The 26,312-nt window shown below is 50.5% G+C and overlaps 1 protein-coding gene across 2 annotated transcripts in view; it reads left to right on the top strand.

Moving 5' to 3' along the window:
• Positions 1 to 26,312, top strand: part of TDRD6 (tudor domain containing 6) — a 1,091,010-nt gene that overhangs the window by 1,053,510 nt on the left and 11,188 nt on the right. For both annotated transcript variants that reach the window (XM_069236084.1, XM_069236083.1), the window contains one exon: positions 2,564 to 2,683. In XM_069236084.1, the coding sequence (XP_069092185.1) occupies positions 2,564 to 2,683 (120 nt within the window). The remainder of the gene's footprint in view (positions 1 to 2,563; positions 2,684 to 26,312) is intronic.

Raw genomic sequence — 26,312 nt, 5'->3', positions numbered from 1 at the left:
GTCATCGACTGGGCAAGGATGAGGGCCGTCTGATGGTCACTCCTGCACCGGTAGTTGGTTTCTCTCTGGCCTGGGGGCTGTGGGTGCAGAGCTTCTTCCAGGCGTCGGGTTCTTTGTTACAGGGCAGTCGCGGTCAGGGGGAGCCTCTTGATTCTCTGCAGGCGTCGCTGTGGGGGTGCAAGGAGGTCATCTCAAGGTGTCCACTTCATTGGAGTCGCATGGAGTCCTCACTGCAGTGTTGGTTCTTCTGGACACGAGCCGAGGGCATCGGGTGCAGAGTGTTGGGGACTCACGCTTCAGGAGTGAGGCTGGAGTCACTTTAAAGATGGTTTCTTTGTTGCTGTTTGGACAGAGCCGCTGTCCACTGGAGTTTCTTGGTCGTTTGGTTTCAGGGCAGTCCCCCGAGTCCTCAGATATCGCTGTTCACACAGGATGTGTCACTGTGCAGGTTCTTTGAGTCTGTAGACAGGCCAGTAGGGCTACGGCTAAGTCAGTTGTCTCCGTCGTCTCTGTGGCGCTTTCAGTTTAGCAGTCCTTCTTGTTCTAGGTCATCGGGAATCTGGTTTCCTGGGTTCAGGGTTGCCCCAAAATAATTTAGGGGTGTGTTTAGGTCTGTGGGGACAGTAGCCCCTGTCCTGGAGGGTGGCTGCACCATCTTTGTGCCTCCTCTCTGAGGGGAGGGGGGCACATCCCTAATCCTATTGGGGGAATCCTCCAAACTCAAGATGGAGGGTTTCTAAAGGCAAGGGTCACCTCAGCTCAGGACACCTTAGGGGCTGTCCTGGCTCGAGAATGACAACTCCTTGTTTTGCTCATCTCCTTCGGACTTGGTGCCAAAAGTGGGGGCTGTGTCAGGGGGGCGGGCATCTCCACTAGCTGGAGTGCCCTGGGGCGCTGTAACACCAGGCTTGAGCCTTTGAGGCTCACTGCCAGGTGTTACAGTCCTGCAGGGGGAGGTGTGAAGCACCTCCACCCAGTACAGGCTTTGTTCCTGGCCACAGAGTGACAAAGGCACTCACCCCATGTGGCCAGAAACCTATCTGGATGTGGCAGGCTGACAGAAACTGGTCAGCCTAGCACTAGTAGTTGAGCTGGTATACAGGGGCATCTCTAAGGTGCCCTTTCTGTGCATTTTTCAATAAATCCCATACTGGCATCTGTGTTAATTTATTGTGCTGAGAAGTTTGATACCAAAATTCCAAGTATTCCATGTAGCCATTATGGAACTGTAGAGTTGGTGTTTGACAAACTCCCAGACCATATACTCTTTATGGCTACCCTGCACTTACAATGTCTAAGAATTGGCTTAGACACTGTAGGGGCATAGTGCTCATGCAACTATGCCCTCACATGTGGTATAGTGCACCCTGCCTTACGGTTGTAAGGCCTGCTAGAGGGGTGACTTACCTATGCCACAGGCTGTGGGTTGTAGGCATGGCACTCAGAGGGGAAGGCCATGTCCACTTAGTCTTTTTCTCCCCACCAGCACACACAAGCTGTGAGGCAATGTGCATGTGCTGAGTGAGGGGTCCCCAGGGTGGCATAATACAAGCTGCAGCCCTTAGAGACCTTCCCTGGCCACAGGGCCCTTGGTACCAGGAGTACCATTTACAAGGGACTTACCTGTGTGCCAGGGCTGTGCCAATTGTGGAGACAAAGGTACAGTTTAGGGAAAGAACAATGGTGCTTCGGCCCAGCACACTTTCAGTCATAACTGGCATCAACAAAAGGCAAAACGTTAGGGGGTAACCCTGCCAAGAGAGGCATGTTCCTACAAGGGTCTGGTCTCAGTACACAAGCAGAGATTTGATTCAACAAGGCATTGCTGAAAAGGGGAAGCTTTCCGCTTCCCAACGTTGCCTTTACATGTTTTGTGATCCTCAGGGAAGCTTGAAAGGCTGTGGACAACACAAATCCTAAAATCAAAATGACAGTCAACTTTCCCTTCCTTGGGAGCCTGTTTTGGGCTTCTCACCTTTCCAGTAATGCCTCCCTCAAACACTTAAGAACAAGCTGGTGGACCGCTACTTCACCTGACGAACAGGGGAGTTGGGTTACCTGCTCTTGCTTGCGCCGACTGGTGGGATCAGTGTGACTTCCCTGATTGATGGATGCGGGAGGGGTTAAGGGCTGACGCAGCAGTCCCTACATCAGCAGACATACCGGGAAATGGGAGCACCAGAAGTTCTCTCGCAACCCCATAGGTGGGCAACCCATTCACCTTATCCAAAGTGCGATGGCAGCACGGAGGACGTCAGCGGGTCACCTACCGCACCAAAGGAGCTAATTGTGAGTGGAAGACTTTTACTGCTCCAAGGACAATGCTAATAATAAATCATTGGAACCTTTCAGGTTGTTACATGAATTACAATAATTGCGTTTCCTAAGACCTTGAAGGTGACTACATTGATTTTAAATTGTATTAAAAAATCTGCCACATTGACACATTCAATTTCTGTTAAAAAGGTTCTTTGAAATGAATAGTTTTACAGAAAAAAACACAATTTGCCAGTTTTTTTTCTTTTTTCCTTCTGATGTTTAATGTTTTTCTTGTTTTCCAAAGGGGCAGTACCTGAAAGTCAAATCGATTTGAATGTTCAAAATCAGAAGTCCCTTTTGTGTACCTGTCCAGAAAAAGTATGCACTACAGCAGACACTGACACGTATCCCACATATGAGAAAGGTACTGTCAGATGTTGATGAATATAAGATATATATTTTTTTATTCTGTGGAGTTTTATCTGAAATTAACACGTCACAGCAGTTTTCTTAAATATGAAATGTTCTTAAAATATCCTCTGCTCTGTTTTTGATTGCCAACTAGCTAGATTGTTGTGAATGTGAGGCAAGATTTGATGTTAAGTACTCCTTAGATCTGTGATGCTCAGTTACAGCATTCCTTCCATGATGCCATTATCCCCAGTTTCCTCCAAATAACGAGACGCTTTTTAATCAGGCTTATGAGTTTTGCCATTGTAGGATCCAATCTGAGTTTTCGGTTTACCCTTCTGCTGTTTGTTAGCATGCTCTTGACCTCTCAAGCTCCCTTCTGCCTCTAAGCTGCTTGAGGTGTGGTTCAATAATTCAACCCTTAGAGTTTTGTATATAAAGTGTAGCTGACCTGGCCAAGTTTAATTTTGTTTCATTTTTAAAATTATTTCCCAATAGGAAAATAATGGATAAGAAAAAGAGATGATCAAAGTCTGTCACAAACCTCTTCAAAACCAAGGGAGACACAGGCTGATTGTAAAACTTAGGTTGTGCTGCCAGAGCATTAAACTGACACTGTCCCTTTAAGGGTTCACCCTTGCTGCAATGTCCCATCTTGGGGTGACTGTTGGGTCATTTTGTTTTTGCATAGATGAAGAAAAAAACTTGCAAAAATCGATGTTTAATTACTCTCCTGGGAGGTGGGAGGGTTACTTATGACTTGGAGGATTCCCCTGGAAAAGAGAACTGGGATTATAGGTGAGAAACATATCCATATTTTCCATGAGATCCTCGTCAATGTTCAAAAGCACTGAATAGAAAAGCAAGCTCCTCCCACACAATGTTTTGGCGGACAATAAGACGAAATACAAATGATTTCACATAATATGCAAATAGATTTCTCTAAGAGGCCTGGCTTACAGGTGCATCAGGTCTTGATTCTGAGTCCAAACAATGTCCAGTAAAAGTACGTATTGTTCTCTGTAGGAAAACACCCCTTTTGGCATGGCTAGCCTCCAAATTCTGCCTGGTTTCTGGCGTGATTTCCACTGAAAGTGCACTGGGTTCCTTCTTACCAGGTCCCCAATTCCAGAGCTCTTTCCCAAAACTGCAAAGTTCTCCACAATTGTCACACTCTTAGCACCCACTGTAAGTCCCAAACAAATGTTGCAGCGTTATCCCCAAGCTTTTTGCTTTCTTCCTCCTTTTTGTTTAAGATCTATTTTATTTTGCTGCCTTATTTTCTCTGTGCACTTTACCACTGCTAACCAGTGATAAGGAGCAAGTGCTTCCTGTGTAAATTGTATTGGTGATTGGTTCATCCATGATTGGCATATTTGATTTACTGATAAGTCCCTAGTAAATGCACTGGAGGTGCCCAGGGCCTGTAAATCAAATGCTACTAGTGGGAGTACAACACTGATTGTGCCACCACAGGAGTAGCCCTGTAAACATGTCTCGCCTGGCACTGCAGTGTCTGTGTGTGGTTTTGCACTGCCAGTTCAACCTGGCAAGTGTACCCACTTGCCAAGCCCAAACCTTCCATTTTATTACATGTAGGTCACCCCTGAGGTAGGCCATTGGTAGCCTCATGGGCAGGGTGCTGTGTATTTAAAAGGTAGGACATGTACTGGTGTGATTTACATGTTCTATTAGTGAATTACTGTTAAATTAGTTTTTCACTATTGCAAGGCCTATCTCGCCCATAGGTTAACATGGGGACTGCCTTTAAGTATCTTTTAAGTGCAGTTTCCCAATGGGAGCAGATAGAGATAGGGAGTTTGGGGTCTCTGAACTCAGAAGTTAAAAATACATCTTTTAGTTGAGTTGGTTTTTAAATAGTATATTTGAGAAAAGCCACTTTTAGAAAGTGGACATTTTCTTGCTTAACCATCCTGTGCCTCTGCCTGCCAGACTGACAGTTGGGCTGTTTGTGAATTCCCTCTAGACAGTGACACCAAGGAAGTTCAGGTGTGTCCTGCATTTCCTGATGAGTCTCCTGGGCTAGAGTGTGGAGGGAGGAGCTGACACCTGCACTTGAAAGGGCTGTGCCTCTCCACGCACAGTGTAGTCTCAAAACCCCTGGAGTGTCTGTAGAGAGGCCTGGGCAAGGCAGGATCTTGTGAACAATAGAGACTTTTTGTTGAAGTATGCCTACTTTAAAGACAGCAATGAGTGCAAGTAGTGGACCCAAAACCCCAGACTTTTAGAACACTTCTCGATCAAGAGGAACCTCTGCCAGGGGGGAGAGATGGAGGAGGAGTGCTGCCCCTTTGCTGTGTGTCCTTTGCTGGGTTGGCCTGCAGCTGCTGCTTCTGCCTTAAAGAGGGCAAAGACTGGACTTTGCTGTGTATCCTGCATGTGAAGTTTCTCCAGGGGCTTGAAGTAGAGCTTGCCTCCTGTTGGAAGTTTCAGGGATATCAAAGACATCAGGTTAATCTGACGACAGCACTGGGAACTGTCTGTTTTGTGCTGCAACAGAAGAAAAACCAGTACGAAGCCGTCCACGCCGCTGCTGCCTGCACAGTGACCCGATGTCCCACGGAGTCATGCCCCGCTTCGCACTGCAACCATGATCTCACTGATGCTGACACCGTTCACCAAGCTGCTGCTTACACCATGACCTGTGGGCCCCACACTGCATCACCTTGCTCACACCGCAACCTTGGTATCCCCAATGACGACTCCCTATGCGGACACAGACACCACTGCCTGCACCATGGCCTGAGGGCACAGCTTGTGAGGTACACAAAGCACCGTCTCATCCCACACCACAGCCCCGGTCCACTAACACCAGCGCCATCAACTCCAGCATCACCAACAGACTCCCTTGTCTGCACCACCACCCGTGGGTGCTGCACAGAGCACGCCTTGCGTCGCATCGCTGCCTTGGGCCTACAGACAACAGCACTTCAGCAACGACGACAACGCTGCCTGCACAGCAACCTGGAAACACTGCACATCGCACTATCCCACTTCACACAGCAGCCCTGGTCTCACCGATGCTACAGGACACCGTCACTGAGCCACTGCCTGCACCGTGACATGTGGGCACCACACGCCGCATCTTCACACCGCAGCCTGACGCCAGCATTCCTGACTTCATGTTCAGCCTAGAGTTCAATCTGCAACACGTGTGACTTCAGGGGTCCGAAGACCCCTGCACCAACCTCTGGAACCGATGACCACGACTGCATTCTTGATCTCATTGCGAGGAAGACAACACCCCACATTTCCAAGATACTGTTTGCGGGCCTTCCCAACACCATAGCTGGCCTGTGACTCAGTGGTCAGCCTGCACTGTTGGATTTGTTGCTCACGATGCCGTGATAGCCCCAGATGGAGCTATCGACTTCAAAGAACTGTATTTTTAAGTTAATTCTTGCAAAATTCATCTCTTCATTACTGTATGTTGGATTTTTCTCATTTTGGTTTTGTTTACACAGATAAATATTGGCTATTTTTCTAAAACTGGTGTGATGTCCTTTTGTAGTGTTTTCACTGTGTTACTGTGTTTTATGTGCAAATGCTTTTACACATTGCTTCTGAGATAAGCCTGACTGCTTGTGCCAAGCTACCATGGGTATGAACAGGGGTTATCTGAGCTGGGCTTCTCCCTTGCACTGACTAGAGTGAGGGTCCCTACATGGACAGGGTGTAAACTGACTGCCAACTATAGACCCCACTTCTAATAGTACCTCTGGTATCTTATGTCTGGGGTATTAAAGAAGGTCCCTGAGGAATGCAGCACCAGTTGTGCCACCCCCAGGGGCTCCTCACCAAACCCACACAATGCTGCCATCACAGACTTTGTGTGGTGATGCAAGTAAAATTGAAAATTCGACCTATGACATACCCCAGTGTGCCAGGTTCCCTATCACTACATATTCCCAGTGTGTCACCCCGAAGGCAGGGTGCATCAGGAGACGTGAGGGCATATATGAATGAGCAGAGATGCCCCAGCTCTGTCTGTCAATTCTGAGACCTAGTAAGTGAACAGAGAAGCCTTTTTAAATGCATGTGCTGGACACTGGTCGTTACGAGAACCAAAGCTACATGATGGCTTCTCTGAACTCTGGGATGTTTGATATCAAACATCTCTGAATAATAAACATTCCTTGATTCCATTGATGGATCTATTAATAGGTGTTCCCAGAGGGCACCTCAGAGGTTCCCCCTGAAAACCTACCAGCTACAAGTGTGTTGAAAGACTGGTCTTGACCAGTTCAGCCACCATAGAAATGTTTCTGCCCCTGCACCCTGCCCCCCACCCAAGTGAGAGCAAAAAGAAGAGATGATGGACAGAATGCTGGACATTGCAAACATTCATCTCCAGTTGCGAAGAGCTTCCCCAGCGCTCTCAAGGGCCAGAGACAAAAGGCTGCACTAGGTGGGGGTGATACAACCTTGTAGGAGGCTGGCTCGATATATGTTGTACACCTATAGGTGGGGCACCCTGATTTGCATATGGCTGGGTCCAAACTGGAATGGCACGGTGAGCAGAAAAAATGATGGATTCAACCCAGATCTGTGACGGGGGGTGAATGTTTGATTTGGTCTACATTCCGTCCATCAACTGTTCTTTCTGCCTTTGTCGTCCCAAGTGGGAAGGCTATGCCCAGACATGGGTCCGTTGCTTATTATGCTACCAGACTCAAGCTAGCCTTGCTGAATAGGGGCCCTAGGATGCTTGTTTTTGGTCCAGGGAGGACCTGGCCTGGCAGTTTGGGCTGGACAGGTCCCATGAGGATCAGGGTCAAGACTGATTTGCATATGTCTGGGTCCGAACTGGAATGGCACATGGTGAGCAAAAAAAACTCAAGCAACAGGAGGGCAGAAACCTGGCTGGAAGGTGGCAGTAGCTTGGCGTGCCTGGAAAACCCTCAGACGGCTGTAATGGGAATACTGGGGGTCCTCTAAGGAGCCCTCAGGGTAAATGGAATCATCCACCAATGCTTGCAAAAGCCTTGGGGTATGATTCCAACATGTTTGATACCAAACATGCCTATGTTCCGAGATACCATTATGTAGCTGGACATAGGTAGTGACCTTTGTCCAGTACACGTGTAAAATGGCGTCCCCATACTCACGAAGTATGGGAAAATGGACTGGAGTTCGTGGGGCACCTCTGCTAGTGCAGGGGTGCCCTCACACACAGGTACTTTGCACCTTGCCCTCTGGGCTGGAGTGCTTGCCAAATAGGGGCGACTTATAAGTGACCTGGTGCAGTGAGAATGTCAGTGAAAGGGTGTTTGCCATTGCAGCCTGCGTGAAAAGGTGTAGCCCTGCCGAAGTGTTTGCATGGGCTCCCTACAGGTGGCAAAATGTGCTGCAGCCCTTAGGAATCCCCTGGAACCCCAGTGCCCTGGGTACTTAGGTACCATATACTAAGGACTTATCAGTGTGACAATTGTGGGTGAAATACAAAGTTTTGGGGGAGAGCGCATAAGCACTGGGGTCCTGGTTAGCAGGATCCCAGTGAACACAGTCAAGCACACTGACAGGCAGAAAAAAAGGGTACCCATGGCAAGAAAGAGGGTACTTTCCTACAGGTTCTAAACCCATTTTTTTTCTTCCGCTCTCTATTTCTAGGATCCTCTCCTCCAGGGCAATTCTCCAAGCCAGTTTCTCTAAAAGCATCTCTTGTTCAGAGAGTCTAACTCTGGATTTGGGAGAACTTGTACCATCCTCTTTAGAGGGGTGTCTCATGGACACTCTGGGTGCAGGTTCTAATCATTCATTTGGAGGGAGATCTGGATCCACTTCTTCCTCCCTTCCTTGAGTTAACATATCAGTGGCCTCCGCAGAAGGATTGGCTAGGTCATACTCTTCCAGAAACTCCTGGATTTGGTCACTGGTAGGGTGTGAACCTGTTTTGATCAGTTTTGTTTTACAGAGGACCCTCAGATCTGTGTCTGAAAGCTGAAGTTAGGGGGTGAGGTTCAGTGCCCACAACCCTGTCCCCTGAGGTACTCTTTTTTTTTTTTTCACCAAAGTTGGGACCTTTTTGAGTAAGGAAAAGAAAACCCTAAGCCAGGTTTTGCAGTCCCAACTATAGTAAGTTTTTAAACACTGTTAAACTACAGGGACCTAACTAGGGACCTAACTAGGGCCCAAACAATGACTTTTAGGAATTTGGAAGGAAAAAAACAATTTAAAAAATGCAAACAAAACTAAAAGGAATTTTTTGATTTATTTGTGTTTTCACCTATTGACTAAGTGGTATCAGGAAGTGCAAAGTTGCAGACCCCACCACTGTTCCACCAATGTAGGAAACAGGTTCTCTATATGGTGCCCTGAAATCACCAAAGGGGCAGAGGCGGAAATAGATGGGTCTAAACCCCTCTTTGAGATAGTGTGGGCGAGCAGTTAGGGTTAGTTGTATTAAGCATCTGATAGAGACTTCAAGTTGCAGGTTCCTTACCTTAGAATTTCCCCCAGGCGTCAGACTGGATCCGTTGATTTTTCTTCGAGCAATACCCTTGCACGTTGCTAGGTGGTGTCGTTCGACTATACTGGCGTCGTGGTCGCCGTGATGACGTCAGGAGTAGTACATAGATGCCGCCCTCACGCAGTGACGTCAGTTCTTTTCTTTCCGCTCCACGTGCTGATCTGGAGAAGAGCTACCCTGGCTATTTTTTGGACGAATTCAACCGTTTTGTCTGTGAACATTTGGTGTGTTGAGAATGTCCCCGAAGACCGGGTTCAAGCCGTGCGAGGACTGTCATCGTACGATGTCGGTGACAGATCCTCATCAGGTTTGTCTGTAGTGTCTCGGGTGCAACCACGACCCGAAGTCGTGGTCCAAGTGCCGGGCCATGCGCCCGAAGGCTTTGAGGGAGCGGTCCCTCAAGCTCATGGTGGCCCGGCACTCGACTCCATGTAAGTCCCGGTCTCGTTCGAGAGGAAGGTCTCGATCGGTCGCGGAGTCATCACCACTCGTCGTCTTCAAAATCATCAGGTCAAGGTAAGAAGAAGTCGGAGAAGTCCCATTGCTCTCCAACTAGGCCCGCCGTTCGGCCGACGTGACGCGGGAGGAGCGTCCACGCACAAGGCCTCAGTTCTCAGAGCCTGCGTCTGGGGTGGCTCTGCGCTTCCCCGACTTTCCCGGAGCCAGAGCGACCCCCGCCCAGCTTAAAGAGTTTTATGAGGCCTCATCTTTGGGAGGTCCGATCCCGATACGGCGCCTTCGGGCCCTAGGGGTTCGGCTGAGGGGCCTACGGGTTCCGTGCCGATGGCTTCGGCTCTGGCCACCGAGGTCACCTTGCGGATTCTCACCGATGCCGGTCGCACCCTTGAGACCTTGCTCGGGACGTTTGTCGACGCTCCGACGTCAGTAGTGTCCACTATCGACTTCGACCCAGTTCTTATCCCCAACGACTCAGTCGGAGCGGCGTCAGCCGACTTCGATTTCGATGGGGCCTATTCGTCCCAGGTCTGATTCGTACCCTTTTTCTTATGGGTACGAATATGGGGAGGGATTGGAGGGGTCCTTAGACCCTGATGAATACCAGGATGACCCTTCTATGGACTGGGCTCAGGAATTGGGTGAAGCCAGTGGTCTGGATACTTCTCCTGATGCTGGCATGCTGTCTCCTCCTAGCGTGGCTACGGTGGAGGGAGCAACTTATAGTATGGTGATCATTAGGGCAGCTGAGGTCCTTGGTCTTGAGCTTCCTACTGTTGAGGTCAGGTCAAATCTCCTGACGGGGGTGCGTCAGCCTGGGGCTTTTACTTCAGAACCCCTTTTCTATTTAATGAAGCCCTCACTGATGACCTTTTGGGTACCTGGTCCAAACCCAACACAGGGGCTCCTGTGAATAGGACTATCGCACGCCGCTATTGGCCCGCTTCAAACGACCCTAAATTCCTGTCCCAGCACCCCACGCCTGAGAGTCTTGTTATCCAGGCCTCCTCTTCTTCAGGCGCATTCCCTTCCGCACCCCTGGATAGGGAATCCAAAAGGCTGGAACAGTTTGGCAAGAAGTTGTTTTCTTCTTTTTGTCTCGCGCTGCGGTCTGTGAACACCGCATGCCTTTTGGGCCGCTATACCACTCTTTGTGGGATAAGGGTGCGCAGGTCCTGCCACAGATACCAGAGGAGGCTCTTGCTATTGTCTTCCAAGCTGTGAACGATGGGAGAGATGCAACAAAGTTCACAATCTGTTGTGGACTGGACACAACCGACTCTTAGGACAGATCAGTTGCTACGACGGTGGCCTTACGACACCACACCTGGTTGCGTACTTCTGGTTTTTCTGGGGATGGCCAACAGTCACTCATGGACATGCCCTTTGATGGCTCCGGTCTTGTCAGAGACAGTGGACTCGGCCTTGGATAGTTCAAGGATTCCCGGGCTATGGCTCGGTCCCTAGGTCTTTCCACTGCCCCTCACCTCCCACAGTCTGCTTTTCACCCCTTTCGTGGCCACGGAAGGGGCTCCCTGTCGTGTCCTCCACCCAGCCACCGTGCCGCCCACGGTGTTCAGCCTCTGCATGGCCAGTTACGCGGAATCCCACGTGGCCGTGGTACAGGGAACCAGAGGTCTGCCCAGTCCACCTCTGCCCCCGCTGCAGCCTCCAAACCCTCCTACTCCGCCCTCTCACTCCTGTCCAGTTGGTGGCAGGATTCGCCATCACCTGCCCCACTGGGAAAACATCACCACGGACAGTTCGAAAGGGCTACTCCCTCCTTTTCAAATCTGCTCCACCAACCATGCCACCATCCTTACGTCACCTTCCAGAGGATCATTTGGCACTTATCCGCCAGGAAGTCGCAGCTCTCTTGGCCAAGGGAGCTATAGAAAAGGTCCCTGTGCCAGAAGTAGGTTGTGGTTGTTATTCCCGCTACTTTCTGATACCAAAATAGGACAAGAGCTTGCGTCCTATCCTAGACCTTCAGGACCTAAACTACTTCCTCAAGAAAGAGAAATTCTAAATGTTCACCCTTGCTCAGGTTCTGTCTACCTTGGACCCAGGAGACTGGATGGTAGCGTTGGACTTGCAAGACGCTTATTTCCACATCCCCATCTCCATCCTGCCTGCCCTCAGATGTTACCTACGATTCGTGGTAGGTCACGAGCACTTTCAGTTTACCGCTCCCCTTCAGCCTTACCAGTGCCCCTTGGGTGTTCACAAAAGTGATGGCGGTGGTTGCAGCTCATCTGCGCAGGTTAGGGGGTCTCGGTCTTCCCCTACCTCGACGACTGGCTGTTGAAGGCGGACTCGCCCCAGAAAGTCGTCACCCACCTTCAGACTACGGCAAACCTCCTGCATCCCTGGGGTTCACTATTAACGTGCCGAAGTCACACCTGACTCCCTCTCAGACGCTCCCTTTCATCAGAGCAGTTCTGGACACAGTGCAGTTTCAGACTTATCCTCCCGAAAAGCGAGTCCAAGACTGTAGGAAGTTGGCTCTGTATGTACTATTTCAAAGTAAGAAATAGCATGCACAGAGTCCAAGGGTTCCCCTTAGAGGTAAGATAGTGGCAAAAAGAGATCAATCTAATGCTCTATTTTGTGGTAGTGTGGTCGAGCAGTAGGCTTATCAGAGGGTAATGTTAAGCATTTGTTGTGCACACACAGGCAATAAATGAGGAACACACACTCAGACAATTCCAGGCCAATAGGTTTTTGTATAGAAAAATATCTTTTCTTAGTTTATTTTAAGAACCACAGGTTCAAGATTTACAAGTAATGCTTTAAATGAAAGGTACTTCACTTAGGAACTTTATGAACTTTGAATTAGCAAAATAGCATATACAGCTTTCACATAAATGACATATAGCTATTTTAAAACTAGACACTTAGTGCAATTTTCAACAGTTCCTGGGGGAGGTAAGTGTTTTAGTTTTGCAGGTAAGTAAACCACCTACGGGGTTCAAAATTGGGTCCAAGGTAGCCCACCGTTGGGGGTTCAGGGTAACCCTAAAGTTACCACACCAGCAGCTCAGGGCCGGTCAGGTGCAGAGGTCAAAGTGGTGCCCAAAACGCATAGGCTTCAATGGAGAAGGGGGTGCCCCGGTTCCAGTCTGCCAGCAGGTAAGTACCCGCGTCTTCGGAGGGCAGACCAGGGGGGTTTTGCAGGGCACCGGGGGGGACACAAGTCCACACAGAAAGTACACCCTCAGCGGCACGGGGGCGGCCGGGTGCAGTGTGCAAACAAGCGTCAGGTTCGCAATAGGATTCAATGGGAGACCAAGGGGTCTCTTCAGCGATGAGGGCAAGGGGTGGGCTCCTCAGGGTAGCCACCACCTGGGCAAGGAAGAGGGCCACATGGGGGTCGCTCCTGCACTGGAGGTCCGATCCTTCAGGTCCTGGGGTCTTTACCAGGTGTTGGGTCTTTGAAGCAGGCAGTTGCAGTCAGGGGAGCCTCGTGATTCCCTCTGCAAGCGTCGCTGTGAGGGCTCAGGTGGATCAACTCTGGCTACTCAGTCTTGTAGTCGCCGGGGAGTCCTCCCTGTGGTGTTTGTTCTCCACAAGTCGAGCCGGGAGCGTCGGGTGCAGAGTGCAAAGTCTCACGCTTCCGGCGGGAAACGTGTGTTGGTTCAAAGTTGCTTCTTTGTTGCAAAGTTGCAGTCTTTGTGGAACAGAGCCACTGTCCTCAGGAATTCTTGGTCCATCTACATGCAGGGCAGTCCTCTGAGGCTTCAGCGGTCGCCGTTCCCTGTGGAACGCTTCACTGGAGTAGTTCTTTAGAAGTGGGGAGACAGGCCGGTAGAGCTGGGGCCAAAGCAGTTGGTGTCTCCGTCTTCTCTGCAGGTTTTCAGTTCAGCAGTCCGCTTCTTCTTAGGTTGCAGGAATCTATCTTGCTGTGTTCTGGGAGCCCCTAAATACAGAATTTAGGGGTGTGTTTAGGTCTGGGAGGGCAGCAGCCACTGGCTACTGTCCTTGAGGGTGGCTACACCCTCTTTGTGCCTCCTCCCTGAGGGGAGGGGGGCACATTCCTATCCCTATTGGGGGAATCCTCCATCTGCAAGATGGAGGATTTCTAAAAGTCAGAGTCACCTCAGCTCAGGACACCTTAGGCGCTGTCCAGACTGGCCAGTGACTCCTGGTTTTTCTCATTATCTCCTCCAGCCTTGCCGCCAAAAGTGGGTCCGTGGCATGAGGGGGCGGGCAACTCCACTAGCTGGAGTGCCCTGGGGTGCTGTAACAAAGGGGGCGAGCCTTTGAGGCTCACCGCCAGCTGTTACAGTTCCTGCAGGGGGAGGTGATAAGCATCTCCACCCAGTACAGGCTTTGTTACTAGCCACAGCGTGACAAAGGCACTCTCCCCATGTGGCCAGCAACATCTCTGGTGTGTGGCAGGCTGCTAAAACCAGTCAGCCTACACGGGTAGTCGGTTAAGGTTTCAGGGAGCACCTCTAAGGTGCCCTCTGGGGTGTATGTTACAATAAAATTTACACTGGCATCAGTGTGCATTTATTGTGCTGAGAAGTTTGATACCAAACTTCCCAGTTTTCAGTGTAGCCATTATGGTGCTGTGGAGTTCGTGCATGACAGATTCCCAGACATATACTCTTATGGCTACCCTCCACTTACAATGTCTAAGGTTTTGCTTAGACACTGTAGGGGCATAGTGCTCATGCACCTATTCCCTCACCTATGGTATAGTGCACCCTGCCTTAGGGCTGTAAGGCCTGCTAGAGGGGTGACTTATCTATGCCATGGGCAGTGTGAGGTTGACATGGCACCCTGAGGGGAGTGCCATGTCGACTTAATCATTTTCTCCCCACCAGCACACACCAGCTGGCAAGCAGTGTGTCTGTGCTGAGTGAGGGGTCCCCAGGGTGGCATAAGGCCATCTGCATTGGCATGGGCAGTCCCAGGTCTGTGTTCCACTATAAAGTCCATTCCCTGTAGGGAGATGGACCACCTCAACAGTTTTGGATTTTCACCTTTCATTTGCATTAGCCATCTGAGAGATCTGTGATCAGTTTGAACTACAAAGTGAGTACCAAAGAGGTATGGTCTCAGCTTCTTCAGGGACCAAACCACAGCAAAGGCCTCCCTCTCAATGGCACTCCAACGCTGCTCCCTGGGGAGTTACCTCCTCCTAATGAAAGCAACAGGCTGGTCAATGCCATCATCATTTGTTTGGGACACAACTGCCCCTATCCCATGTTTAGAGGCATCAGTCTGCACAATGAACTGCTTGGAGTAATCTGGAGCTTTTAGAACTGGTGCTGTGCACATAGCTTATTTCAGGGTTTCAAAGTCCTGTTGGCATTCTACAGTCCAGTTTACTTTCTTGGGCATTTTCTTGGAGGTAAGTTCTGTGAGGGGTGTCATTATTGATCCATATCCCTTCACAAACCTCCTGTAGTACCCAGTCAAGCCAAGGAATGCCCTGACTTGAGTCTGGGTTTTTGGAGCTACCCAGTCCAGAATAGCCTGGATCTTGGGTTGGAGTGGCTGTACTTGGCCACCACCTAGGTGTCCCAAGTAAACCACAGTTCCCTGCCCTATCTGACATTTGGATGCCTTGATAGAGAGGCCTGTGCTTGCAGGGCCTTAAAAACCTTCTTCAGGTGGACCAGGTGATCCTGCCAGCTGGAGCTAAAGACAGCAATATCGTCAAGATAAGCTGCACTAAAGGACTCCAAGCCAGTAAGGACTTGATTCACCAACCTTTGGAAGGTGGCAGGGGCATTCGTTAAGCCAAAGGGCTTAACAGTAAACTGATAATGCCAATCAGGTATGGTTGAATGCTGTCTTTTCTTTTGTTCCTGGTGCCATTTTGATTTGCCAGTACCCTGCTGTCACATCAAAGGTACTTAAGTATCTGGCAGCACCTAGTTTGTCAATTAATTAATCTGCCCTTGGAATAGGATGGGCATCTGTCTTGGTGACAGAATTAAGTCCTCTGTAGTCCACCCAAAACCTCATCCCTCTCTTACCATCCTTGGTGTGAGGTTTGGGGACTAAGACCACTGGGCTAGCCCAGGGGCTGTCAGAGTGCTCAATGACTCCCAATTCCAGCATCTTGTGGACTTCCACTTTGATGCTTTCTTTAACTTAGTCAGACTGTCTGAAAATTTTGTTTTTGACAGGCATGCTGTCTCCTGTGTCCACATCATGGGTACACAGGTGTGTCTGACCAGGGGATAGGGAAAAGAGCTCAGCAAAGTGTTGTAAGACTTTCTTACAGTCCGATTGCTGTTGGCCAGTCAGGGTGTCTGAATGGATCACTCCATCTACTGAGCCATCTTTAGGGTCTGTGGAGAGGAGATCAGGGAGAGGTTCACTCTCAGCTTCCTGATCCTCATCTGTTACCGTCAACAGATTCATATCTGCCCTGTCATGAAAGAGTTTGAGGCGGTTCACATGGATCACCCTTTTGGGGGTTGTGCTGGTGCCTAGGTCTACCAGGTAGGTGACCTGTCTTTCTCTCTAGCACTGGGTAATGGCCACTCCATCTGTCCTGAAGTGCCCTGGGAGCCACAGGCTCCAGAACCCAGACTTTCTGCCCTGGCTGAAACTCAACCATAGCAGCCTTTTGGTCATAATACATCATCTGGAGTTGTTGGCTGGCCTCAAGGTTTTTGCTTGCCTTTTCCATGTATTCTGCCATCCTGGAACATAGGCCTAGTACATAGTCCACTATATCTTGTTTAGGCTCATGAAGTGGTCTCGCCCAGCCTTCTTTTACAAGAGCTGGTGGTCCCCTGACAGGATGGCCAAACGGATGTTCAAATGGGGAAAACCCTACTCCCTTCTGAGGAACCTCTCTGTAGGCGAAAAGCAGACATGGCAAGAGGACATCCCATCTCCTTTTGAGCTTTTCAGGGAGCCCCATGATCATGCCTTTCAATGTCTTGTTAAATCTTTCTACATGACCATTGGTTTGTGGATGGTATGGTGTGGTGAATTTGTAAGTTACCCCACACTCATTCCACATATGCTTCAGGTATGCTGACATGACGTTGGTACCCCTGTCAGACACCTCCTCCTTAGGAAATCCCACTCTGGTAAAGATACCAATGAGTGCTTTAGCTACTGCAGGGGCTCTAGTGGACCTAAGGGGAATTGCTTCAGGGTACCTAGTGGCATGATCCACTACCACTAGGATATACTGGTTCCCTGAGGCTGTGGGAGGTTCAAGTGGACCCACTGTGTCCACACCCACTCTTTCAAAGGGGACCCCCACCACTGGAAGTGGAATGAGGGGGGCCTTTGGGTGTCCACCTGTCTTACCACTGGCTTGACAGGTGGCACAGGAGACACAAAACTCCTTTACCTTCTGGGACATGTTGGGCCAATAGAAATAGTTAACTAACCTTTCCCAAGTCTTGATTTGTCCCAAATGCCCAGCAAGTGGAATATCATGAGCTAAGGTTAGAATGAACTTCCTAAACTCCTGAGGCACTACTACTCTCCTAGTGGCACCAGGTTTGGGATCTCTTGCCTCCGTGTAGAGGAGTCCATCTTCCCAATAGACTCTGTGTTCCAGTGATTTTTCCTTTGGTCTCTTCAGCAGCTTGCTGCCTAAGGTCTTCAAGAGAGGGACATGTTTCCTGCCCCTTACATAACTGTTCCCTTGTGGGTCCCCCTGGGCCTAGGAGCTCAACCTGATAAGGTTCCAACTCCATGGGCTCAGTTCCCTCAGAGGGCAGAACGTCTTCCTGGGAAGATAGGTTATTTTTCTTTTGTTGTGTTGAAGCTGGTTCCCCAGTCTTCTTTCCTTTCCTCTTGGAGGGTTGGGCCATTATTCCAGGCTCCAACACCGCTTTTTCACCCTGAGCCTTGCACTGTGCCCTTGTGTTGACACACACCAGTTCAGGGATACCCAGCATGGCTGCATGGGTTTTGAGCTCTACCTCAGCCCATGCTGAGGACTCCAGGTCATTTCCAAGCAAACAGTCTACAGGTATATTTGAGGAGACTACCACCTGTTTCATGCCATTGACCCCTCCCCACTCTAAAGTTACCATAGCCATGGGATGTACTTTAGTCTGATTGTCCGCGTTGGTGACTGGATAAGTTTGTCCAGCCAGGTATTGACCAGGGGAAACCAGTTTCTCTGTCACCATGGTGACACTGGCACCTGTATCCCTCAGGCCTTCTACACTAATCCCATTAATCAAGAGTTGCTGCCTGTATTTTTGCATATTTGGGGGCCAGGCAGCCAGTGTGGCTAAGTCCACCCTCAGAGACTAATGTAGCTTCAGTGTGAACCCTGATTTGCTCTGGGCACACTGTTGATCCCACCTGAAGACTGGCTATTCCATTGCTAACTGGAGTAGAGTTTGAAGTGGAACCTTTCTTGGGACAGGCCTTGTCTCCAGTTTGGTGTCCCTGCTGATTACAACTACGACACCAGCCCTTCTTGGGATCAAAGTTTTTACCCTTGTACCCAAAATTTGATTGTGAAAAGGCTTTGGACCCTCCCTTCTGAGCAGGTTTTTGGGGCCCTATAGAAGACTCTTTACATTTTCCCTTGGATGTCTCAACACTCTTCCCCTGGGGAGTCTTTGTGACCCCTTTCTTTTGGTCACTCCCTGTGGAAGTCTTGGTCACCCTAGTCTTGACCCAATGGTCCGCCTTCTTTCCCAATTCTTGGGGAGAAATTGGACCTAGGTCTACCAGATGCTGATGCAGTTTATCATTGAAACAATTACTTAAAAGGTGTTCTTTCATAAACAGCTTGTAGAGCCCATCATAATCATTTACACCACTGCCTTGAATCCAACCATCCAGTGTTTTCACTGAGAAGTCAACAAAATTAACCCAGGTCTGGCTCGAGGATTTTTGAGCCCTCCTGAACCTAATCCTGTACTCCTCAGTTGAGAATCCAAAGCCCTCAATCAGGGTAGCCTTCATGAGGTCATAGGATTCTGCATCTTTTCCAGAGAGTGTGAGGAGTCTATCCCTACACTTTCTAGTGAACTTTTCCCAAAGCAGAGCACCCCAGTGAGATTTGTTTACTTTTCTGGTTGCACAAGCCCTCTCAAAAGCTGTGAACCATTTGGTGATGTCATCACCATCTTCATATTTAGTTACAATCCCTTTAGGGATTTTTAGCATGTCAGGAGAATCTCTGACCCTATTTATGTTGCTGCCACCATTGATGGGACCAAAGCCCATCTCTTGTCTTTCCCTTTCTATGGCTAGGATCTGTCTTTCCAAAGCCAACCTTTTGGCCAACCTTGCTAGCAGGAGGTCCTCTTCATTGAGGCTTTCCTCAATGCTTGCAGAGTTGCTGGACTCTCCTGTGAGAGAAGCAGCATCTCTGACTATCACATTTGGAGTCAGGGTTGGAGGAACCCTGGTCTCCCTATCTAGGGTTGGAGGTGGGAGTTCCTCCAACTCACTAGTGTCCCCCTATGTGAAGGCATCATCAGAGGGGTTGTTTTTAGCAAAGTCTGCCAAGAGCTCCTGGAGCTGTACTTTGGTAGGTTTTGAACCAGTCTTTATCTTTTTTATTTTACACAGAGACCTTAACTCTGACATCCTAAGATGCAGGTAAGGGGTGAGGTTGAGTTTCATAACATTCTCTTCTGTAGTAGACATTTTGTTTCTAAAAGTTGGAATACTTTTTAAGAATCTAAAACTATCTCTAGAACTTAATTCAAACTTTTACAAAACGTTTAAACTCTAAAAGAAATGCTAATAGGGACGAACACAAGGCCCTAGCAGGACTTTTTGAAAAATTTAGAAAAATAGCTCAAATTTCAATAATCAGTTTCTAATGACAATTTTTGGAATTTAGTCGTGTGATCAGGTATTGGCTGAGTAGTCCAGCAAATGCAAAGTCTTGTACCCCACCGCTGATCCACCAATGTAGGAAGTTGGCTCTGTATGCACTATTTCAAAGTAAGAAATAGCATGCACAGAGTCCAAGGGTTCCCCTTAGAGGTAAGATAGTGGCAAAAAGAGATAATTCTAATTCTCTATTTTGTGGTAGTGTGGCCGAGCAGTAGGCTTATCAGAGGGTAGTGTTAAGCATTTGTTGTACACACACAGGCAATAAATGAGGAACACACACTCAGGCAATTCCAGACCAATAGGTTTTTGTATAGAAAAATATATTTTCTTAGTTTATTTTAAGAACCACAGGTTCAAGATTTACAACCAATACTTCAAATGAAAGGTACTTCACTTAAGTATCATAGGAACTTTGAATCAGTAAAATAGCTTGTACAGTTTTGGCAAAAATGGCAATAAGCTATTTTAAAACTAGACACAGCAAATTCCAACAGTTCCTGGGGGAGGTAAGTATTTGTTAGTTTTGCAGAAAGTAAACAACCTACAGGGTTCAAAGTTGGGTCCAAGGTAGCCCACCGTTGGGGGTTTAAGGCAACCCCAGAGTTACCACACCAGCAGCTCAGGGCCGGTCAGTTGCAGAGGTCAAAATGGTGTCCAAAACGCATGGGCTTCAATTGAGAAGGGGGTGCCCCGGTTCCAGTTTGCCAGCAGGTAAGTACCCGCGACTTCAGAAGGCAGACCAGGGGGTTTTTGTAGGGCACTGGGGGGGGGACACAAGTCAGCACAAAAAGTACCTCAGCAGCACGGGGGCGGCCGGGTGCAGAGTGCAAACAGGCGTCAGGTTTGCAATAGGTTTCAATGGGAGACCGAGGGGTCTCTTCAGCGATGCAGGCAAGGGGGGGGGGGGCTCCTCGGGGTAGCCACCACCTGGGCTAGGAAGAGGGCCGCCTGGGGGTCGTTCCTGCACTGGAGTTCGGATCCTTCAGGTCCTGGGGGCTGCGGGTGCAGTGTGTTTCCCAGGCGTCAGGTTCTTTGAAGCAGACAGTCGCAGTCAGGGGGAGCCTCTGGATTCCCTCTGCAGGCGTCACTGTGTGGGCTCAGGGGGGTCAACTCTGGCTACTCACAGGGTCGCAGTTGCCGGGGAGTCCTCCCTATAGTGTTGGTTCTCCGCAGGTCGAACCGGGGGCGTCGGATGCAGAGTTGAAAGTCTCACGCTTCCGGCGTGAAACGTGTGGTCTTTAAAAGTTCCTTCTTTGTTGCAAAGATGCAGTCTTTGTGGAACAGGGCCGCTGTCCTCGGGAGTTCTTGGTCCTTTTAGATGCAGGGTAGTCCTCTGAGGCGTCAGAGGTCGCTGGACCATGGGGAGCGCGTCGCTGTTGCAGTTTCTCTTGAAGTGGGGAGACAGGACGGTAGGGCTGGGGCCAGAGCAGTTGGTGTCTCCGTCTTCTCTGCAGGGCTTCAGGTCAGCAGTCCTTCTTCATCTTAGGTTGCAGGAATCTATTTTTCCTAGGTTCTGGGGGCCCCTAAATACTCAATTTAGGGGTGTGTTTAGGTCTGGGGGGTTAGTAGCCAATGGCTACTAGCCCTTAGGGTGGCTACACCCTCTTTGTGCCTCCTCCCTGAGGTGAGGGGGGGCACATCCCTAATCCTATTGGGGGAATCCTCCATCTGCAAGATGGAGGATTTCTAAAAGTCAGTCACCTCCGCTCAGGACACCTTAGGGGTTGTCCTGACTGGCCAGTGACTCCTCCTTGTTTTTCTCATTATCTCCTCGGCCTTGCCGCCAAAAGTGGGGCCGTGGCCGGAGGGGGCGGGCATCTCCACTAGCTGGGATGCCCTGTGGCGCTGTAACAAAGGGGGTGAGCCTTTAAGGCTCACCGCCCGGTGTTACAGTTCCTGCAGGGGGAGGTGAGAAGCACCTCCACCCAGTACAGGCTTTGTTCCTGGCCACAGAGTGACAAAGGCACTCTTCCCCATCTGGCCAGCAACATGTCTGGTGTGTGGCAGGCTGGTAAAACTAGTCAGTCCACACTGGAAGTCGGGTATGTTTTCAGGGGGCATCTCTAAGATGCCCTCTGGGGTGTGTTTCACAATAAAATGTACACTGGCATCAGTGTGCGTTTATTGTGCTGAGAAGTTTGATACCAAACTTCCCAGTTTTCAGTGTAGCCATTATGGTAATGTGGAGTTCGTGCATGACAGACTCCCAGACTATATACTCTTATGGCTACCCTGCACTTACAATGTCTAAGGTTTTGCTTAGACACTGTAGGGGCATAGTGCTCATGAACCTATGCCCTCACCTATGGTATAGTGCACCCTGCCTTAGGGCTGTAAGGCCTGCTAGAGGGGTGACTTATCTATGGCATGGGCAGTGTGAGGTTGGCATGGCACCCTGAGGGGAGTATCATGTCAACTTAGTCATTTTCTCCCCACCAGCACACACAGGCTGGAAGCAGTGTGTCTGTGCTGAGTGAGGGGTCCCCAGGGTGGCATAAGACATGCTGCAGCTCTTAGAGACCTTCCCTGGCATCAGGGCCCTTGGTACCAGGAGTACCAGTTACAAGGGACTTACCTGGATGCCAGGGTGTGCCAATTGTGGAAACAAAAGTACAGGTTAGGGAAAGAACACTGGTGATGGGGCCTGGTTAACAGGCCTCAGCACACTTTCAAATCATAACTTGGCATCAGCAAAGGCAAAAAGTCAGGGGGTAACCATGCCAAGGAGGCATTTCCTTACAGGCGGCCACATGGGGGGAGGCGGAGATCAGAGGACTCTGATCTCTGACAGAGTCTGGGCTCCATATCAGTCTTCTGGAGTGCCGGGTCTATCAGGCTTGTGTTGAAAGCATTCCTTCCCTCTCTCAAAGGGAAAGTGGTGCAGGTATTCACGGATAATAGTACCGCCATGTGGTACTGCAACAAACACCCTTTGTCAGGAGGCACTACGCCTCCGGACATGGCTGGAACGTCAGGGCATCGCCCTGATGGTTCAACATCCGGCGGGCTCCCTCAACACCAGAGCGTACAAACTCAGCCGTCAATGCACAGCCAATCACGAATGGCGTCTCCATCCGCGTCTACATTGGTCTCCATCCGGAGGTGGCGCAAGGTCTCTTTCGGCAGTGGGGAGAGCCTTGGTTAGATCTGTTCGCCTCTGCAGAGAACGCGCAAAACAGCTGACATTGCGTGTTGAAGTTTCCAAGGCTGCACTCGCTCAGAGATGCTTTTCGTCTCGAGGGGAACTCCGGCCTCCTTTCCGCCTGTACCTCTTCTGCCCAGAGTTCTCAAGAAAATCAGGAACGACCGGGCCCAAGTCATCTTGGTGGCTCTGGACTGGGCACGGAGGGTATGGTATCCAGAGCTATTGAGCATGTCCATCGATCCTCCACTCAGACTGCCTCTTCGGGCGGATCTTCTGTCGCAGCAACAGGGGACGGTTCTTCATCCAAGCCTGTCCAAACTCCGCCTTCATGGGTGGAGATTGAGCGGCGACTGTTGACGGCTTTTGCCCTTCCACCCGAAGTCTGCGATGTTATCTTGGCAGCCAGGCGTCCATCAACCAAAACTGTATATGCTTGTCGTTACGTCGATCTGAATTAAAGCCACAAACCACTCTGCGCGACGAGCAGCTCCACCGGACTGCCTTCGTGCTCCTGACCCAACCCTCACTGCTGCTGCGAGTCCCTGGTGTCTAGTGGTAGGCGTAAGTATCGTGTGTTAGTCTTGTTATCTTGTGTTTTCTGTGCCCGTTTTCTGTTTTGCTCTGTTTTTGCTGGTTTCTCCCCAGTTTCACCATCCCCACTGCTGCGTTCCCTGCGACCTCGCGCCCCCATTCGTCACATGCTCCCACCTCCCAGCTGTTCCTCCCTCCCACCTCCCCTTCTTAATGGCAGCTGCTGCGCGCTGGCCATAGTGACCCCTGACCTGAATTAAGGCCAGGAACCACTCTTTGAGCGACGAGCAGCTCCACCGGACTACCCTCGTGCTCCTGACCTTGCCCTCGCTGCTGCGAGTTCGAGGCCCTCCACCACCCGCAGTCACCCGCCTGCGCCTCATCCCTGGTGTCTAGTGGTATGCGTAAGTATTGTGTGTTAGTCTTGTTATCTTGTGTTTCCTGTTTTCTGTGCCCGTTTTCTGTTTTGCTCCATTTTTATGTTTTTGCCTTTTTCCTGCTATCTGCCTTTTTTTCTGCCTGTTTTCCCCACCCCCGCCGCTGCATTCTCTTCGGCCCCGACACCAATTGCGCCTCCATTCGTCACACCCTCCCGCCTCCCAGCTGCTCCTCCCTCCCACCTCCCCTTCTTAGTGGCGGCTACTGCGCAGCCACGCGCAGCGAGCGCGCCGGGGGTGCTTAGAGGCAAGACCATCTGCGTCTGGACCGCGCCCAGCACCCGTCCCCCTGGCCCACGCACCTCCCACACCTCAAGACGCCTCTACACCACCTCCGAGCTCAAGGCACTCATCCTCGGCCGGCTCACCGCCTGCACCCAGGCACACCAACTGGCCCATTGCCTGCTGCTCATGCTGATTCTCCTGCAATCAAGCCACCAAGCACCACAACAACGCCAGACACCCCAACCATCTCAGTTGCATCCTCCTCAACACCGCTCCGTCCACAAGCATGCCATCGAGCTCTGGGACCTACTCACGACAGCCTCACCTGACATCACCTTCCTCACTGAAACATGGATGAGCCCCTCATCTGAACCAGACATCGCCATAGCCATCCCAGAGGGCTACAAGATCACCTGAAGAGACCGTATCAACAAACCACGAGGAGGAATCACCATAGTCCACGGAAGTTCCATCAGGATCTCCACCAACACCAGCGACACCCTGGATGCTGCAGAGCACCTACACTGTCAGATACACATAAACGCCAACACCACCCTGAGAGGAACCATCGTTGACATACCACCAGGCCCCCGCCCCCAATTCTGCGACGCCATCGCCAACACAATCCGCTCCCACGCCCTCACCTCCCCGGACTACCTGCTCCTTGGCGACCTAAATTTCCAACTAGAGATTACCAGAGTCTGCAACTCCGCTGCCCTACTGGACAACCTCGCCAACCTTGGCCTTAAGCAACTGGTCACCTCGCCCACCCACTCAGCCGGGCACACGCTTGACACCATCTTCTCCTCCAGCAGCCACATCTCCTTCACTCACACCACCGAACTCTATTGGCCTGACCACCACTGCGTTCATTTTTCCTTCCTAAAGCCCACCAACCACCAGCAACAGTATCCGATCCCTCACCGCAAGTGGAACAAGACCTCCAAGCAACAGCTGATCTCCAACCTCGCAAAACTAACGACCCCCAACACCGCTGCCCTCAACCTCAAACAATGGCTCGATGACTGCGCCAACACCCTCGCTACACTCAAGAAAACCAACAACACCTGCATCAACAAGAAAGCTCCCTGGTTCACCGCAGACCTTCAGGCCTCCAAACGAGAGTGCCGGAAAACTGAGAGAACCTGGCCAAGAAAAATCAGAGAGCAACTTCAATGCCCTCAATTGAGCCATGCGCAAACACTACCAGCTCATCCGGACCACCAAAAGATCCTTCTACAAAGAGCGGATAGACAATAACGCACACAACAGCAAGGAACTATTCAACATCATCAAGGAACTCACCAACCCCAAATCCTGCTCCATCGACCCTCCCCACTCACAAGATCACAGACATACATGGAAGCTTCGCAACGCCGTTCCCCACCACCACCACCACCACTTGCATGGTCAACCCCATCGCACCCTGCTGCACCAACGTACTGAGCGCCTGGACCCCCACCAATAATGAAAAAACCACCAAAACCATGAGCACCATCCACTCCGGCTCTCCCACAGACCCCTGCCGTCTCCACGTCTTCAATAAGGCCAGCCAAATCATCGCTCCCCAGCTCCGGACCATCATCAACAGCTCCTTCGAGACCGCCATTTTCCCGGAAAGCTGTAAACACACCAAAGTTGATGCCTTTCTCAAAAAGCCCAAAGCTGACCCCAAAGACCTAAAAAACTACCGACCTATCTCCCTGCTCCCCTTCCCCGCGAAGATCGCAGAGAAGATAGTCAGCAACCAACTTTCCCGCTTCCTGGAGGACAACAGCCTACTCGACGTCTCCCAGACTGGATTCCGCAAAAACCACAGCACCGAGACCGCCCTCATCGCCTGCACCGACAACATAAGGACCAGGCTAGACAAAGGTGAAACCGTTGCCCTCATCCTACTTGACCCTTCCGCAGCCTTCAACACCGTATGTCAGCAAACCCTTTGCACGCGCCTCTTCGATGCCGGAATTCGCCACATAGCCCTGGACTGGCTCACCTCCTTCCTCTCCGAAAGAACACAGAGTTTGCCTCCCCCGGTTCTGGTCAAAGGCCACCAAGACCATGTGCGGGGTCCCCCAGGGATCCTCACTCAGCCCCTCCCTCTTCAATATCTACATGGGTCCAATCGCCAGCATCGTCCGACCCCCATGGCCTCAACATCATTTCCTACGCTGACGACACCCAGCTCATCCTCTTCCTCATGAGGAACCCTGCAACCACCAAGAACAACCTCCACACCGGTCGTCTCGCCATCGCCAACTGGATGACAGCAAGCCACCTCAAGCTGAACTCAGAAAAAAACAAGATCATCATCTTCGGACCCAACAAGTCAGCATGGGATTACTCCTATTGGCCGGCCACTCTGGGGCTGCCCCCAACACCCACGCACGCAATCTCGGCTTCATACTAGACTCTTCACTTTCCATGACTAGGCAAGTCAACGCCATCTCATCCTCATGCTTCAACACTCTTCGAATGCTCCGCAAGACCTTCCAGTCGATTCCCATGGAAACCAGAAGAACGGTCATCCACGCCCTTGTTAGCAGCAGACTGGACT

The sequence above is a fragment of the Pleurodeles waltl genome, chromosome 5 (genome assembly GCF_031143425.1).
Source record: "Pleurodeles waltl isolate 20211129_DDA chromosome 5, aPleWal1.hap1.20221129, whole genome shotgun sequence".
NCBI lineage: Eukaryota > Metazoa > Chordata > Amphibia > Caudata > Salamandridae > Pleurodeles > Pleurodeles waltl.
This window is presented reverse-complemented; position numbering and strand designations above follow the sequence as displayed.